This window comes from Rhinopithecus roxellana, chromosome 16 (assembly GCF_007565055.1).
Source record: "Rhinopithecus roxellana isolate Shanxi Qingling chromosome 16, ASM756505v1, whole genome shotgun sequence".
NCBI lineage: Eukaryota > Metazoa > Chordata > Mammalia > Primates > Cercopithecidae > Rhinopithecus > Rhinopithecus roxellana.
This window is the reverse complement of record NC_044564.1, coordinates 53,888,088-53,903,322: the sequence shown is the minus strand read 5'-3', so window position 1 is coordinate 53,903,322 and position 15,235 is coordinate 53,888,088. Positions and strand designations below refer to the sequence as shown.

The 15,235-nt window shown below is 42.4% G+C and overlaps 1 protein-coding gene across 1 annotated transcript; it reads right to left on the bottom strand.

Annotated features, from left to right (window-relative positions):
• Positions 1 to 237: 237 nt before the first annotated feature.
• Positions 238 to 12,618, bottom strand: KCNV2 (potassium voltage-gated channel modifier subfamily V member 2). Its single transcript, XM_010388775.2, has 2 exons — positions 11,037 to 12,618; positions 238 to 835 (listed from the first exon to the last, which is right to left on the bottom strand). The coding sequence occupies exons 1-2, from the start codon at positions 12,387 to 12,389 to the stop codon at positions 554 to 556; spliced, it is 1,635 nt and encodes a 544-aa protein (XP_010387077.1). The 5' UTR covers positions 12,390 to 12,618; the 3' UTR covers positions 238 to 553.
• Between the last annotated feature and the right edge of the window lie 2,617 nt (positions 12,619 to 15,235).

Below are 15,235 nucleotides of genomic sequence, written 5' to 3'. Positions count from 1 at the left end.
GCAGGGTCTCACTGTGTTGCTCAGGCTGGCAAGGTAAGTATTACCTACATTTTACAGTTGAAGAAACTGAGGCTTAGAGTGTTAGAGGCACTTGCCCTAAACCATACAGCTAGGAGCTCTGGGATTCTAAGGTTGGTCTAACTCCAAAGCTAGCTTGTATAATTCCTGCTGTAACACTCCCTCTCTCTGGAAAGTTAAGAATTAAAAAAAAAAAAAAAATTTTCTCAAGTCAACTTGAGTCCAAAAATGTTTATTGAGCTAGATGCCACGAAAAGCTACAAGAGAAATCTAAGCTGTTGCTCCTCTCAAGTTTTCAATATCAATGTCATTGAGAAGGTCAGACGTTTCACACAACACAGGGAAAGAGTACTGTGAGACATTCTGAGTTTGGGCCAAAATGAGCATTTCTAGAGGCAGAACTTTGTGAACTAAATGGCTTTTATGTATGTCTGCTTCACATTTCCTTTTTCTGTCAATCATAATTTTTTTGAGAAAAGAGAGCAATGAAGTCTTGAAGTTCATGGAATCTACCAGCCACATGTCCTATAAAATATTAATTCTCTTGTCTTGGGGTGGGCTGTGGGTTGCTTGCAACCAAACATTCAGCTATCTTCTTTCTGGCTCTCTGCATGAAGTTCACCTCTCCCCTCTCCCTACGTATGGCGGTATACTCATAAGCCTTCAGCTTGCTGTAGTAATCAGAAAACTTGTTGTAGAGGATGGAAATGGGCATCCCGTTGAGAATGATCCCGAAAGCAATGCAGAGGAAGGCAAAAAACCTGCCCAGGTGGGTCTCTGGGTACATGTCTCCATAGCCCACGGTGGAGATGCTCACCTGTAGAGGAAGGAAAGCAGGATGGAATTGTTAGCACTAAGATCGGGGAGGAGAAGAAAGGCAGAGGAGCAGGCAGAGAAGTGTCCTCCCTGTGGGTGCACATGGGAAGTGTAATGGCTTCCCATGGAGCCTGCTTTAGGAGGTACCAGGAAGACTCCCTGTAGGACCTGTGTCATGAAAAAACAGAAGCTATGGATGGAGCTGAAAGACTTTGGCTGAAATCCTGACTATGACTCATGCATGTTTGAATGTAAGATATGGGAGGAGGTAATGCCTATTTGAAAGGGTTGTTGTAGAGAGCATTTAAAATAGTATGTTAAATTCCTGGTGTAGAACGTGCTCAGTAAATGATCTTTGCCTCCCTAACTCAGCTGGGACCAGCTTCAGGACAGGGGGTCCCTGGGTTTGCCTGTTCACTGTATGTATTGGAAAAATCTTGGGCTTAGAACAGTCAGACCTGGGTTTAAGTCCTGACTCTGACCCTTTCCAGCTGAGTGAGCTCGGGCAAAACCTTCAGACTCACTCTCACTCTCTCTCTCTCTCTTTTATTTTCATTTACAACAGGAGACAACCATCTAACTCTCAGGATTCTTGTGCAGCTAAATAAGAAAATGAATATAATGCACTGAACACAGTACCAGGCATACAAAAGGCATGAAACTCCTCCATTGTCTTCCTCTCATCTTTAAAAGGAAGACAATTATAACACTTCCCAGAGTTGTTCTGTAGTTCAAATGAGAGACTTCATATGAAGGTGCTTTAATTGCAGATGTCTAGAGAAACACTAACACTCTCATTATTTTGTAAAGGGACTTTTGTAAGACATCACTCACCAAAAATATGTTCACCCCTGCATGAAATACTTCCCATTACTCTTGTCATACTGATTTAAATCCCACTAATTGGAGATTTATTTAGGTTAACAAGCTTCTGTTTTAAAATGCAGATACCCATGGGACTAGTTATCAGTTACCAGAGAAAACCCTGGGAAAATTCCTTGGGGACTGTTTTTTATGCCTCATGTACTCCCTCTGATCCCCAGAGTATTGGCTAAATTACTAGAAGCCTTTTAAGCGGAGCTGTTGCTCACAGTTGTAAACATTTTTGCATTGCACAACTCCAGGGGGCACTCTTTGCTTTGTGTATTTGGGTAGTTGTTGCCATAATTTTCCAGCAGACGGCAGTAAAGCATATGCTCATCTTGTTGATCCATGCTGAGGTGGCCCTTAGCTTAGTAGTGTAAATATTTTTGTTTTGATGATGTAAGGGTTAGTTTGAACCTAGAATAGTGCAGCTGATTGATTAGAATGAAATGGAGAAGTGAGCCAGCTGGACAAAACTGGGGGCACTGATAAGAACCATAGTTCCATCCAGCCCATGAAGAAAGGAAGGGTATCCCTCCTTTCTGGGGCTGATGATGCACCTCCTCTCACTCAATGCTCTGTCTCTGGTGAGAGGTCGTGCAGCCTTTTTCTGCAGGGTCAGAATACAAGCAAGCATCCAAGAGAGGTAATATGGTGTAGACAAGCTGAAGGAAACAGGGACTACCTAGACTTGTGGGTCTGAATCCACTTCCCCGCTGAATAAGTTGGGCAGATCACCTAACTTCTCTTGGCCTCAGTTTCTACTTTTGACCTATGTGGCATCTACCTCACACAGTTGTTATAGGAATTGAAGGAGTGCCTGGCACAGGGTGTGTAAGCAATAATATTAGTACATATATCATGTAGGCCATCCCAGGGTCCCCCATCCTGAAGCTGGCCCCCACTGAGGAGAGGCAAAGACCAACATTTATTGAGTGCACTCTACACCAGAAACTCTATATATGCTATGCTTACCAGACCCACAGGCTGTGGAAACAAGCTCCTCCCTGACTCTGCCCTCTGGTTCCAGTAGAGAATCTCCTTTTCCCAACTTCTGGACCAAGGGGTGATGTGAGGCAGTGATAAAGTGAGATTGTGGGTTAATCTCAAAGTCCTCTTGGTTGCCTGAGTGGGTGTGTGTTTCTTGTCATTGACCACCCCAAAAGTAAAAGAACCCTAGGCCGATCTCTCTCCGGGTGTGTGAGCTGAACAATCACTTTCATTTGTCACTAACACCATCACTCACACGTCTGGATGAAAGTTTAGTCGACCTTCCCTGGAGGAGGCCTAAAGGGAGTTTGGATTTAGGAGTGAATGGCAGGAACAGATAGTTTAGAACAGCGGTCCCCAACCTTTTTGGCACCAGGGACCGGTTTTGTGGAAGACAATTTTTCCCATGGACGGGGTTGGGGGAGGGGATGGTTTCGGGATGAAATTGTTCCATCTCAGGTTGTCAGGTATTAGATTCTCATAAGGAGCAAGCAACCTAGATCCCTTGCGTGTGCAGTTCCCACTCCTAATGCTGTGGCTGATCTGACAGGAGGCAGAACTCGGATGGTAATGATTGATGGCCCTCCACTCATCTCCTGCTGTGTGACCAGGTTCCTAATAGGCCACAGACAAGTGCCAGTCCACAGTCCCAGGATTGGGGACCCCTGGTTTAGATCATGAGACATCCACGGAAGTCCAATGCAGAGGCCTTGGAGGAAACAAGTCACTCAAGGGTTCAGGACGGCAGGGATGGGAGAGGGCAGAAAGACACGGAGGAAGAAAATAGTTAAGACAAACTGCTTATTTTCAACTTTTGATCATTCTGCACACTGGCTTTGCTTTACCCTTAAGCCAAACTTCTTCTTTTTTTTTTTTTTTCTTTCTTTGGCTGAACTTTGAGTGAAAAGTTAAAAGTAAAGAGAATTGGCTTAAAGAAGAATAAATATTTGATGTGCATAATATGGTCCAAATATTTTTGTATATCTTCAATCTCTATTTTTAGAGAAAAGATCTCTTCTGCTAGGAGGCTATGTATGACCAGTCCCCAATAATTTGTTCAAAACAGTTAATTTATGTGTTGTCTATTTTGTGAATAATTTGACTCATCAAGTGATCTGTTTCTTGCCCCTTGGCTCCAGGAGGAACTCAGGATTCCTTGGCTTTGGGGAACATTTTCTCCACATTCCATAGGCCAAGCCATTTCTCCCTAGATGGGAATTAAAAGTTGAAGGCCCCAGACTGACCCAAGTGACCTCACAGAATGAGTTGTCACATTAGCAGGAGTTGGGTTTGGAAATGTGACTAAAATTTCCATGATCCATCTTAATATCCTGAAGAAAACTGGCTAGCTCAGCAACTCTCTGCAAATTGAAAACCTAACCATTCTGCTGTAAACGTACATACTGTGCTTAGCTTTGGGTCCCAAAGCCAGAACGTGACCTTCCCCTGGCAGTTTACTGACTTAACAGCAAATCCTGGCCTGCCAAATATTATGAGGATAAGCATCAAATTTTTCTCTAAAACTTCAGAATACTTGGATTTCTCATTTAACAAGGCAAATTTGTTTCCCTCATAACGAACAAGGAATAGAATAAATCTTGGCACCCACTAGTACGTGCATTCAGGAATTTATGATCCTAGGGAATAAAACTTATTTTTCAAAATAACACTCTGTTTTCCAAAGGAATTAGAGGTGGTGAAGATGGACCTTTTTTGGATAAAATTATTATAAGCCTCAACACATGTTGTCCTTCAAAGGATTCAGCTTCAAAGGCTGTGCTTACTCATGCTATTGTTACAAGTATGTTTGGAATTCCTCTTTTGAATTATAATCTGCACAGTAGATTCAGTGGCAGCAAGCAGTCATATTCACCTTGATGGTTTACTCTAAGTGTCAATCTTAAACTATGAAGTGTCTTAACTATTTTAAAATATTGAATCTAGCCTTAAAAAGATAAAGATTTAGCAACATTACAAAGAAGCAAGTGGATGTGTCACAAACTCTGAAGGTAATTCCTCATGGAATTCAAAGAATGTCTTGATCAGTGGAAGCACTGTTAGAACAAGGTCATGGGTGACTACCTTCAAGAGAACAACAACCCTCATCTGTATATTACAGTTCTGACATGTTTGTAAATGGTACAGTAAAGGGTAGGTGTGCACAGCTAAAGCAAAACCACAAATGTAAGTTTGAGATCTATTAATCTATCCACAGAAAGGTGCGCAATAATGATGCTCTCCACATCCTCATCTTCCTTGCATTTCTCCCTGCCCTCAACAATTCTGTCATGTTCCACTCACATCATATTTGCTAACATGAGGAACATACTTTAAAGACATAAAAGGAGACCACTCCAAAATTGGGAATCCATAAGATCAAAAGTAGTAACAATGCCTAAGAGCCTTTACCCTGTCTATAGCTCCTGTGCTATTTCTGAAGGAGCTAGAACTCTACTACTTTCTGTGCCAGATATTTATATGTTGTCTCTCAGTCCCAAGCCTGATACCCTTCTGTATTTTATTCTATAATTCCAGAACTGGGAGTCTGCAAACTACATTTCCCAGATTCTCTTGCCCACTGTCTTCTAATTATATTCTGCCTATGAGAGACTGGACGATGGTATGAGGACATAAGGGTCTCTAATCCTGCCTCTGGTTTCTGCTGTCATTCCTCCAATTGCAGCCAATAGCTATGGTTCAGGCATGTTTTGGCATTCCTGGCATCAGCCTCATCGTGCCAATTTAGGAGTCCCTGCAACAGCTACACAGAGGCCCCTCCTCTGGACTCTTAGCTTCTGGTAGCAATACCTTTTCCCATTTATTCTCCCAGTTCTAGGGCCAATAGCTATTCCCTGCAGTTACCAATCTCTGGATTATCTCAGTTTTCTCTTTCTGCTTTTCCAGCCTTTTTTTTTTTTTTCCTTCTAGTCTTCTAACAACTATTTCCCTGTATTAAATTCCCTGTTTGAAATATTCACCTTGGTATCTGTTTTCCTGACTTCAACCTAATTTATTTTTCAAATGGGTTTCCTCAAAGCAATCAATGAACAAAAATAAAACAATTTCAGTGATCTTGTAAGTGCCACCTATTGGCAAGGTAATGAAAGCACACTTTAGGAAAACAAAGATGGGAACAAGGTCTCTGGGACAAAATTATCTGGTGCCTCAACTAGAGATAAATTTTCTTTTTGAGAAGTTAGTTTTTGAAGGAATGAGTTCATGCCATAGTTTTCTATTTGGTTTCTACAGCTTTAACTTGCCCTTTAACTTGCCCTGGAAAACTCAGAAGGAAATGGTTCATTCAAAATCTACTTACTCTTTTCTACTTAAAAACATACCCGCCCCCCACCCCCCAACCACCCCCCCCCAAAAAAAGAAAAAAATGTGGTAATATGTTGAGGCTAAAAAAAAAAGAAAAAGAAAAAACCATACGCACAGAGGAGGCCAATGATTATAGCTTCATCATAGAGCCCATTGTTCTTGTTTAGCTGTGCCTTGCATTTCCTACCCCCAGGCGATCCAGAGAGCCCCAAGATGGCTGGAGCTGCTTTAGGCGTGGGCCTGTTTATCTGGACTCTCAGAAGTTCTCCCATGAGGGAACAGCTGACCTTTTTGTATGTTTTATAGGCTCTTTCTTTTCCTCAGTAGAAGAAGAATCATTTCTGTTTTATTTTCTTCCCAAATGAATGTGGAAGCAAAGGTTATTGCTTCCATGTGATAAAGACTATCAACTAGTCAGGTATGGTAGCTTCTATTTATTGCAGACTTACTACAGGCTAGCAGTTTACATATGTTTCCTATTACATTAGTGCTCACAAATAACTTCCATTTGACAGATGAAAAAGACAGGTCTATCTTACATCCTGATACATGAACATTTGTAGACATAAGTGTCCAGGAGGGATTTGTTTTGCAGCTGCAGGAGAATTCACAATAATGAAAATTACTGTATTTTTCTTAAATCCCTGACTTGAGTTACAGAGAAAGTTTGCAGGATCCTTGGCATAGAGAGAAGAAAAGTTATTAAAAGCAAGTCAGATTTGGCATTGTCTGAAAGTACGAAAAATACATAAAAGAATGGATAAGAGAAACTCTGTAATATGGGATGAATATTTCACAAAGGATACAGCCCCAGAATGGTGAAATAAAATGCCAGTTCTATTTTTCTTTATCTCATCTTTAAAGTTTCAATTTGTGAGTATATGTTTTCTGATATGTATACTATATTTGAGCAGTTACATATTACTGCAGGAGAAAGATTGCATTATTAGAACTAATTCTTTACATCTTTCTGTATCCAAGCTGTTTGCCATATAACTTTGCAGTGCCTTCCTATGGTGGGTGGGCTAAGCTGCCCTGCCCTTTGACTTGCAGCTTGGCCATGTGACTTACTCTGGCCAATGGGCTGAGCAAATGCCATGAACAGAAGCTTATGAAGTGTTTGAGTGATGCGGCTTGCATTCTCTCTCTTATTCTTTGCCACAGCCATGGACTTGTGGCTGCTGGGGTCTGCTAGAGGAATGCAGAGGTCTGCTAGTGGACTAGTCTCTCCCTTCATGCCAGCTGACCATCAGGCATGTGAATGAGTAACAACAGCCTCATGAAAGAGAAGAACCTTCTAGTTGAAATCAGAGTAAATGCTGACTTTTAAATTCATGGGCTAAATAAATGCTCAATGTTTTAAGCCATTGAGTTTCAGGATGGTTTGTGATGCATTATTATTATAGCAATAAATAACTTCTAATTTGTTCATAAATAAATACACATTTATCATGGGTATGTGCCCCAAATTTTAAAAAATAAGATGCATGATCAATAAAATGCTTAGAAACCACTAGATCAGTTACTTTTAGGAATCCTCTTCTCAGACTGTCATATCTGTTTAGTCAGGTTCATTTAGATGAATCTCTTTTCATCTTTCAAACTTCATCTCAATGTCGTCTTCTCCAATAGGGCTTCTCTGACTATCCCACTAAAGACAGACTGTACTGCCTTAACTACTCTCAGTCTTCTTGTCCCACACAAGCTATACCAATACCTGAAATTATTTATTATCTGTCTTTCTCCATTAGAATGTAAGCTCCGCAAGAGAAAAAAACTTCTTTGTTTTTTCTTCTCCTACCCTGTATCCCTAGTGTCTAGAACACTACTGGGCACATTGGAGGTGCTCAAAAACTTACTGTTCAGTGAATGAATAAGGTGAATTTTTGTGGGTTACGTGACATAATTGGTCCTAGTATTTTGTTTCTTTTCACTTTGCATCTACATATTGGAAACAAGACATTTTGTCCACATCATTTCAAAGTGTTCTTTTCTCTTTGCTCTACTGAGAATATGAACCTTTAGTCTGTATTATGCAGTGTAGTTAGAAGTATAGAGAAGAACTGGATTAATAACATATCAGTCCTGGGGAACAGAGCGGTCTTAGAATATTCAAGGGCAATTGCTCCCATTGTTTTCATAGATTAGTTTGGAAATAAATACAAATGATCAGTCTTTTATCTAATTTATAATGAATTTTACAGGTACAAATAATTTTCAGAATAAAATGAACAAAGACCATTGGTAAATGGTAAAGTTCATAAATGGGATGGTTGGAAAGTGCAGAATTTGGCCTGTGAAAATAGTGGCTGATAGAGATAATAGCTTCAAAAGGAAATTCATACAGATAAGAGCAATAGTTGGTAACATTTATTATTGATAAAAACTGGTGATTCAATTTTTGTAAAACTTATAAAAAAACATTGATTTTGAGTTAAATAATGCCACTTAACATAAGGGATAATTTGAAAGGTTTAGACTTCATTGTACATTAAACAGATCAGAAATTTAAGTGAGATCAATGGGTATTCAGTTCAAAGAAAATTTACTGGTAAAAATACAACGTGAGTAACATTATTCTTTATTATATTTTAATTAAAATTTTTTCTCTAGCCATATCCCTTTGAAAGCAACGTAATTTTTATCAAAGTATTTGTTAATATACAAAAGGTTGAACCTTTTGTGGGTTACAACTGCAGTATCAAAGAGCGTACTAGATCTAGTGCCTACATGCACTAGCCTGTAAAGATGTTTAGATGAACAGAACTTTGACTCTCAGGTGCTGTATCATATCATCAGCATGTGGATTTACTCTTCTGCTTTCCTGCTTTAGTCACCTCCAAAGTAAATGTCATTTGCTGGGGACAAATCATCGACCATGAGCCTCATCTGTACACATGGTTTATCTACTATGGGGATGACCTTTCATCACTTGGCATATGATCAGAGAAGCAGAATCTGGCTAGCTCATTCAGAAGAGCCTCGTGTCATCCTGCCACTGAAGAAAGCTCACATATCCTCTATACATATGAGCTCCCTGCTTTCAAGGGAAGGAAGACTCACTGAACTGCATACTTTTACATGTCCAACCTCCCCTTTTAGAGGTGAGAAAGCAGAACAGCAAGTGAGGGATTGAGGTTTCACAGTTAATTATTCAGGGTCATGGTTAATTATTGGCAGATCTGGGACTAGAATCAGGTTTTCCGTGTGTGTGTGTGTGTGTGTGTGTGTGTGTGTGTGTGTGTTTTAAGACGGAGTTTCATTCCTGTTGCCCAGGCTGGAGTGCAATGGTGCAATCTCAGCTCACTGCAACCTCCGCCTCCCAGGTTCAAGCGATTCTCCTGCCTCAGCCTCCGAAGTAGCTGGGATTACAGCCATGCGCCACCACACCCAGCTAATTTTTTTTATTTTTAGTAGAGATGGGGTTTCTCCATGTTGGTCAGGCTGGTCTCGAACTCCTGATGGGGTGATCTGCCCCCCCTCGGCCTCCCAAAGTCCTGGGATTACAGGTGTGAGCCACTGCGCCAGGCCTAGAATCAGGTTTTCTAAATCTTTTTTTTTTTTTTTTTTTTTTTGAGGCAGAGTCTCACTCTGTCGCCGGGGCTGGAGTGCAGTGGCCGGATCTCAGCTCACTGCAAGCTCCGCCTCCCAGGTTTACGCCATTCTCCTGCCTCAGCCTCCCCAGTAGCTGGGACTACAGGTGCCCGCCACTTCGCCCGGCTAGTTTTTTTTGTATTTTTAGTAGAGACGGGGTTTCACCGTGTTAGCCAGGATGGTCTCGATCTCCTGACCTCGTGATCCGCCCGTCTCGGCCTCCCAAAGTGCTGGGATTACAGGTTTGAGCCACCGCGCCCGGCCCAGGTTTTCTAAATCTTATATCAAGCTATATTGCACTGTTAGTGGCCTTGGGCTTGTGTGTCTCAGAAGTGCATACCAGACTGGGTTATGACATATACAATGTTAATATTGAAAATATCTACCTTCTGACACGGGAAAACTGGCTATATTTGCTTAATGTCTTTAAAGGTATTACAATCTACTTTTAAAAAGGAAACTAAGGAAACTATACATTCAATTCTTTCCTTCATATATGCCAACTTATTCATCGATCTGAGAAGACCTGATTAACATTTATTTCCAGAGATTCAGCTACCATAGCTCAAAATACAGATATTTGAGTAAATAGGACAAGTTATAAAAAGGCAAAGGCCAAAGAAAACAATGACAAAAAATAACAATTATACTAACTATACAAATTCAGCAATGCATGCAAAAGAACTAAAACTTGAAAGAGACAGTGCTTAGGTGTGGGAAAGGCATGGATTTTGCCGTTGGACAGGCCTGAGTTTCAGTTCTGGCTTTGCCACCTCTAGTTGTGTGTCCACACTCAAACTCTCTGTACTTCAATTTCACTAACTGTAAGATGGGGCAATAATACTGGGTCCTGAAAGAACTTTAGGGAAGTTAGAGCAAGTTTCAGTTTGAGATGCTTCTTTCCACACTCTGACTTAACTGGAACCAGAGGTGGTGGGGTTTCAGTTAGGATCGACATGGTTCAGCCAAGTCTCACCTCCTTCTCTGCATAAATCTACAGTTTCTTTCAAAAACTGAAACCATTTCTGCTTGTCCCCTTAAATAAAAATGGTGGTCATAACCATCTCACAAGGCTGTGATGTCAAAATGAGGTAAGCTTTGTAAACCATTTAGGACACTGGTTGTTCAATAAATGGTAAATAACAGTAACGATGACGAATCTTCTTAAAATCTGTCTTTCAAAGGTTTAAAGACTAAATGTAGATTTGGAGATTTCTACAACTAAGTCAAATTCAGTTACTTACTGAACCTCTGAGATTGTCTTTCCAACACTTTGACATCCACTGCCGTTTTGTTAACTGTATGCAGCAATTGGGGGTGAGGAGGAAGAAGAGGATCAGAAGCCAGAGCCTGGTGGCTGACAACCAGGGAAGGGAGGAACAGCTCACCGGGCTGGGGAAGAGGATGGGAAAGCCCAGAGCCAAGGTACTCACCGCGGCCCACCACCAGGAGTGGGGGATGGTGGTGAAGTTGGTGCTGGGCACATCGTGCTCCACAGAGTAGACGGCTGCAGAGAAAGTGAAGATGCCCATGGCGATGAAGAGCAGCAGGCAGCCCACCTGCTGGTAGCACTGGCGCAGCGTGAAGCCGAAGGCGCGCAGTCCGGTGGAGTGGCGCGCCAGCTTGAGGATGCGGAAGATGCGCATGAGGCGCATGACGCGCAACACCTGACCCACCTTACCCACGCTGCCCACCGTCTGGCCGCGTTGGTGGTCCTCGCCCGTGAAACACTCAAGCAGCAGCTGAAGGTAGAGCGGCAGGATGGCCACCAGGTCCACCAGGTTGAGGGCGCTGCGCGCGAAGCGCCTCAGGTCGGGTGTGGAGGCGAGGCGCAGCAGGTACTCGAGCGTGAAGAAGCCTATGCACAGCATCTCCACGTGCTCCAGGATGGACCGCAGGTCTGGGCCGCCCTCGTCCTGCTCCGAGTGCTGCTGCATCTCCTCAACGGTGTTGAGCGCCAGCGCTACCACAGAGACGAGCACGAAGATGCTGGAGGCCACCCCAATGGCCTTGGCGGCCACCGAGGAGAATGGCTTCTCCATGAGGTTCCAGAGGCGGCGCCTCTGCGGCCCGTAGAAGCGCATGTCGCGGAAGAGCTCCTCTGCCTCCTCCACCTGCGCCTGGGCGCGCAACTCGCGCTGGATCTTGAGCTGTTCGCTCAGCTCGTCGCGCCGCTCCTCGAAGCAAATGCGGCAGCAGCGCGGCGTGTACTTGAGCCGCACACCCCAGTAGCCCAGCTCCTCCAGGAAGCAGCGTGGACACAGCTCGTCGAGCACCAGCAGCACCCCGGACAAGTAGAAATTGTAGACCAACTGGAAGACAGCGGGGTCGCGGTCGAAGAAGTATTCGTCTGTCTGCTCCTCGTAGTCGTCGCACAGGCTTAGTTGGCGGCTGCGGCTGGTGGAGGTGGCCAGACGACCTAGGCGCGTCTTGGGGAAGCTGGCCAGCTCGCAGTAGTCCAGTTGGTAGCTGTGGCCGCCCACATTCACATTCAGCGTGGACAACAGGGCCGGAAGGTCGCTGGGGCCTTCAGGCTTGGCGGTGGTGACCTCCTCTGCCCGCTGGTCCTCCTCTGCCAGGTCATCCTTACACTGGTCCTCCTCCCCATCTTCGTCTTCCTCGATGTAGTAGTTATAGTTGCCTTCTGTCCAGCCTTGGATGCTGGCTTGGGAGCCAGAATGGGCCCCCAGGGAGCAAACGCTCCTGCGGTGTTGGCTGCCCTCATTCTCCGTGGTGTTCCAGGGCTTGTAGCTCCAGGACCGTCTCCTCTCGCTCTGTTTCAGCATGGCTGCGGAAAGTGGACTCCTTGCTTTTTCCTCCTGGTTGTCGTAGAGGCCCTAACCTGCTCACTGCCTCTAGGAGGATGGATCATGTGGCCTGCACTATCTTAGAGAGGCCAGCCTGGACCAGCACACCTAGGGGCCCAGATACTGCCACCGGAGCTGCCCGTCCTCAGGTCCTGGGCAGGCCAGCCCAGCCTGCAGGGTCTGAACGCAGTCAGCTGTTGACTGCTCTAATCTTGCTGATTGGGAAGAAGCAAGTGTTAGGAGGGATTTAGAACCTCTTAGCCCATTTCCTCCCCCACTCCCTTGACCCTGTGACGTAGAGGACGATTATGTGGTATTAAATCGCTAAAGAATCAGAAGAAGGCAGCGATTATTGCTAATAAAAATGTCAGTCAACCTTGCTCTTAGGAAGTGCTCAGTGTATGTGTGCTGAGATGAAATCAACTGAATTAGCTTTAGAATACAGATGCCTGTCTTCAGCTTCATGGTTGAGACGGTGGCCTCTGCCCTAGGTAAACTCACCATTAACAGGGATGACAAATAGCAACAGAGGAAAGCTGACTTCATGACAAGTCAGTTTCCCTCTCAGCATAACTCTTTGTTTAGAGCATATAAGATCTAAAGCCATCTCCTTTTTGTCCATTCACATGATCACATTTTTTTTTTTTTCAAATGGATTCTCCCTGGGGCACTGCTCTGAAGTCCAGTCAGATCTTTAAGTCAGCTTCAGATTCTCTCTCTCTCCTTTTTGTCTCATCCCTTTCTCTTAAAGAATAGGGATGTTTCAAGAATTCTACCTTGAATTCCAGGAATAGTAGGAAGATGTTTTAGGGCCTCGCAATTCTGCTCAACTGTATTCGGTCATATTTAAAGGGAGCCTGACTTCCACCCAAAAAAAGGGTCTTCTTCATCCTTCAAAACATCACTTATAAAAAAATCGCTTTTCATGATTAAGGCACCGTGCAAATGCTGGATATGCAAACACGATGGACACACAGTTGTAGCACTCGAAGAACTCCTGGGGATATAAACATGCAAGGATAACAAAAGATGCACTAAAAAATACTGGGGAGCAGAGAAGCGGGAGGGATTTGCTTTGAGCAGGGAATAGGTTTTTTGATTCAATTTATTTTGCATAGCTAATACAAATTCATGATAAAAAAATTTTTAAGGTAGAAAGGCATATTACAGTAGAAAGTTTATGTGTTTCCCAACCATAATTTCAAGCCATCATGTGTACCTCAAGGAAGCAACCACTATTACTACCTTTTGGCTATCCTTCCAGAAATATTCTAAACATATACAAGCATCCATCATGTCAATACCTTTATCCATCATGTCAATACTTCTTCATTATTAATAGAAATCATAGAATGCTATATACTTTGCCTTTTCCAGTTGACCGTATAAAAGATGTTTTCATATTTGAACACAAAAATCTACCTTATTTTAAAAATAGCCACTGAGCAGTCTCCTAATAACAGACATTCAGGATGTTTCTACCTTTGCTTTTATAGACAATTATGCAACAAATACCTTTTATGTATAACACTTTACACATGTTCAAGATACATGAAGGATAAATTCTTAGAGGTGAGATTACTAGGTCAAACATTGTACATTTGTAATTTTGATTAGTAGTGCCAAATTTCTCTCCATAAAAGTTTTACCAATTTACACTTCACCATCAATGGTTGAGAATGTCTTATCACACTTTTTGAACTCTACAATTTTATAAGTGAAAATGATGTGTGGGTTAATTTGTATTTCTTAAAAATGTGATTGAACTTTTTCATGTGATTAAAAGCTATTTCTTTTTCTGGGAACTGTTCATCTACTTTGCCTATATTTTCCATTGAATTGTTTACATTTTTCTTATTGATTTGTAGGAGAGCTTAATATATTATGAAAAAAGACCCTTTACTTGTGATATGGATTGCATTTTTTTTTTCAGTTTTTCCTTTGATATTTTTCCCATGTAAAAATCTTTATTTTGTGACTTCTGGGTGTTGTGTATTATTAGAAAAGGCTTCAGCTCTCTGTAATTAAAAATTTTCTTTTTATAGTTTTTAACATCAGAAATTAATTTCGATGTAAAGAGTGAAGTAGGGGCCTAACAACTTTATTTTCCAAGCTTTTATCCAGATGTTTCAACACATTAATTGCATAATCCATCATTTCCTCACTGATTTGTGGTACTATCTTTGTCACTTAGTTGAGTTTTAACTATGCTTCAAAGTTGTTGAGATGGGTAACATTACGAGGTCTGCATCTGCTAGCGTAGAATTCACCGATTTTGTTTAGCCTGCAATAGGCCTCAGACGTACAAGCTTATGGTAAAGCTTCTTACCAGGCTTAGCCTTTAAGTTCCTAAATGTATTTCTAGCATTCCCTTTTTGGTATACAATATTGATGTTGTTTTGCTAGCCACACACTTAACTGCTTTCTAAGTCTATCTTTTCTTTATATTGTGCTGAGTACCGCCATACTAGATTTTGCATGTTGTATAAATTCACCTTTTCTCTTCAGAACCAATTATACTATTATAAAAAGTAAAGACTGGGTGCGGTGGCTCATGCCTGTAATCCTAGCACTTTGGGAGGCCGAGGTAGGTGGATCACTTGAGGTAAGGAGTTTGAGACCAGCCTGACTAACATGATGAAACCCTATCTCTACTAAAAATACAAAAATTAGCCAGGCTGGGTGTGCTGGTGGGTGCCTGTAATCCCAGCTACTCAGGAGGCTGACACGGAAGAATTGCTTGAACCTGGGAGACAGGTTGCAGTGAGCTGAGATCACGCTGCTGTACTCTGTCTCAAAAAAAAAAAAAAAAGTAAAAATATCAC

Bases quoted from the DNA above. Each gene is read 5' to 3' on its own strand.
- KCNV2 (XM_010388775.2), bottom strand. From the start codon at position 12,389: ATGCTGAAACAGAGCGAGAGGAGACGGTCCTGGAGCTACAAGCCCTGG. The intron at 836-11,036 runs GTGAGTACCTTG...CTTCCTCTACAG, and splicing joins ACTCCTGGTGGTGGGCCGCG to GTGAGCATCTCCACCGTGGG.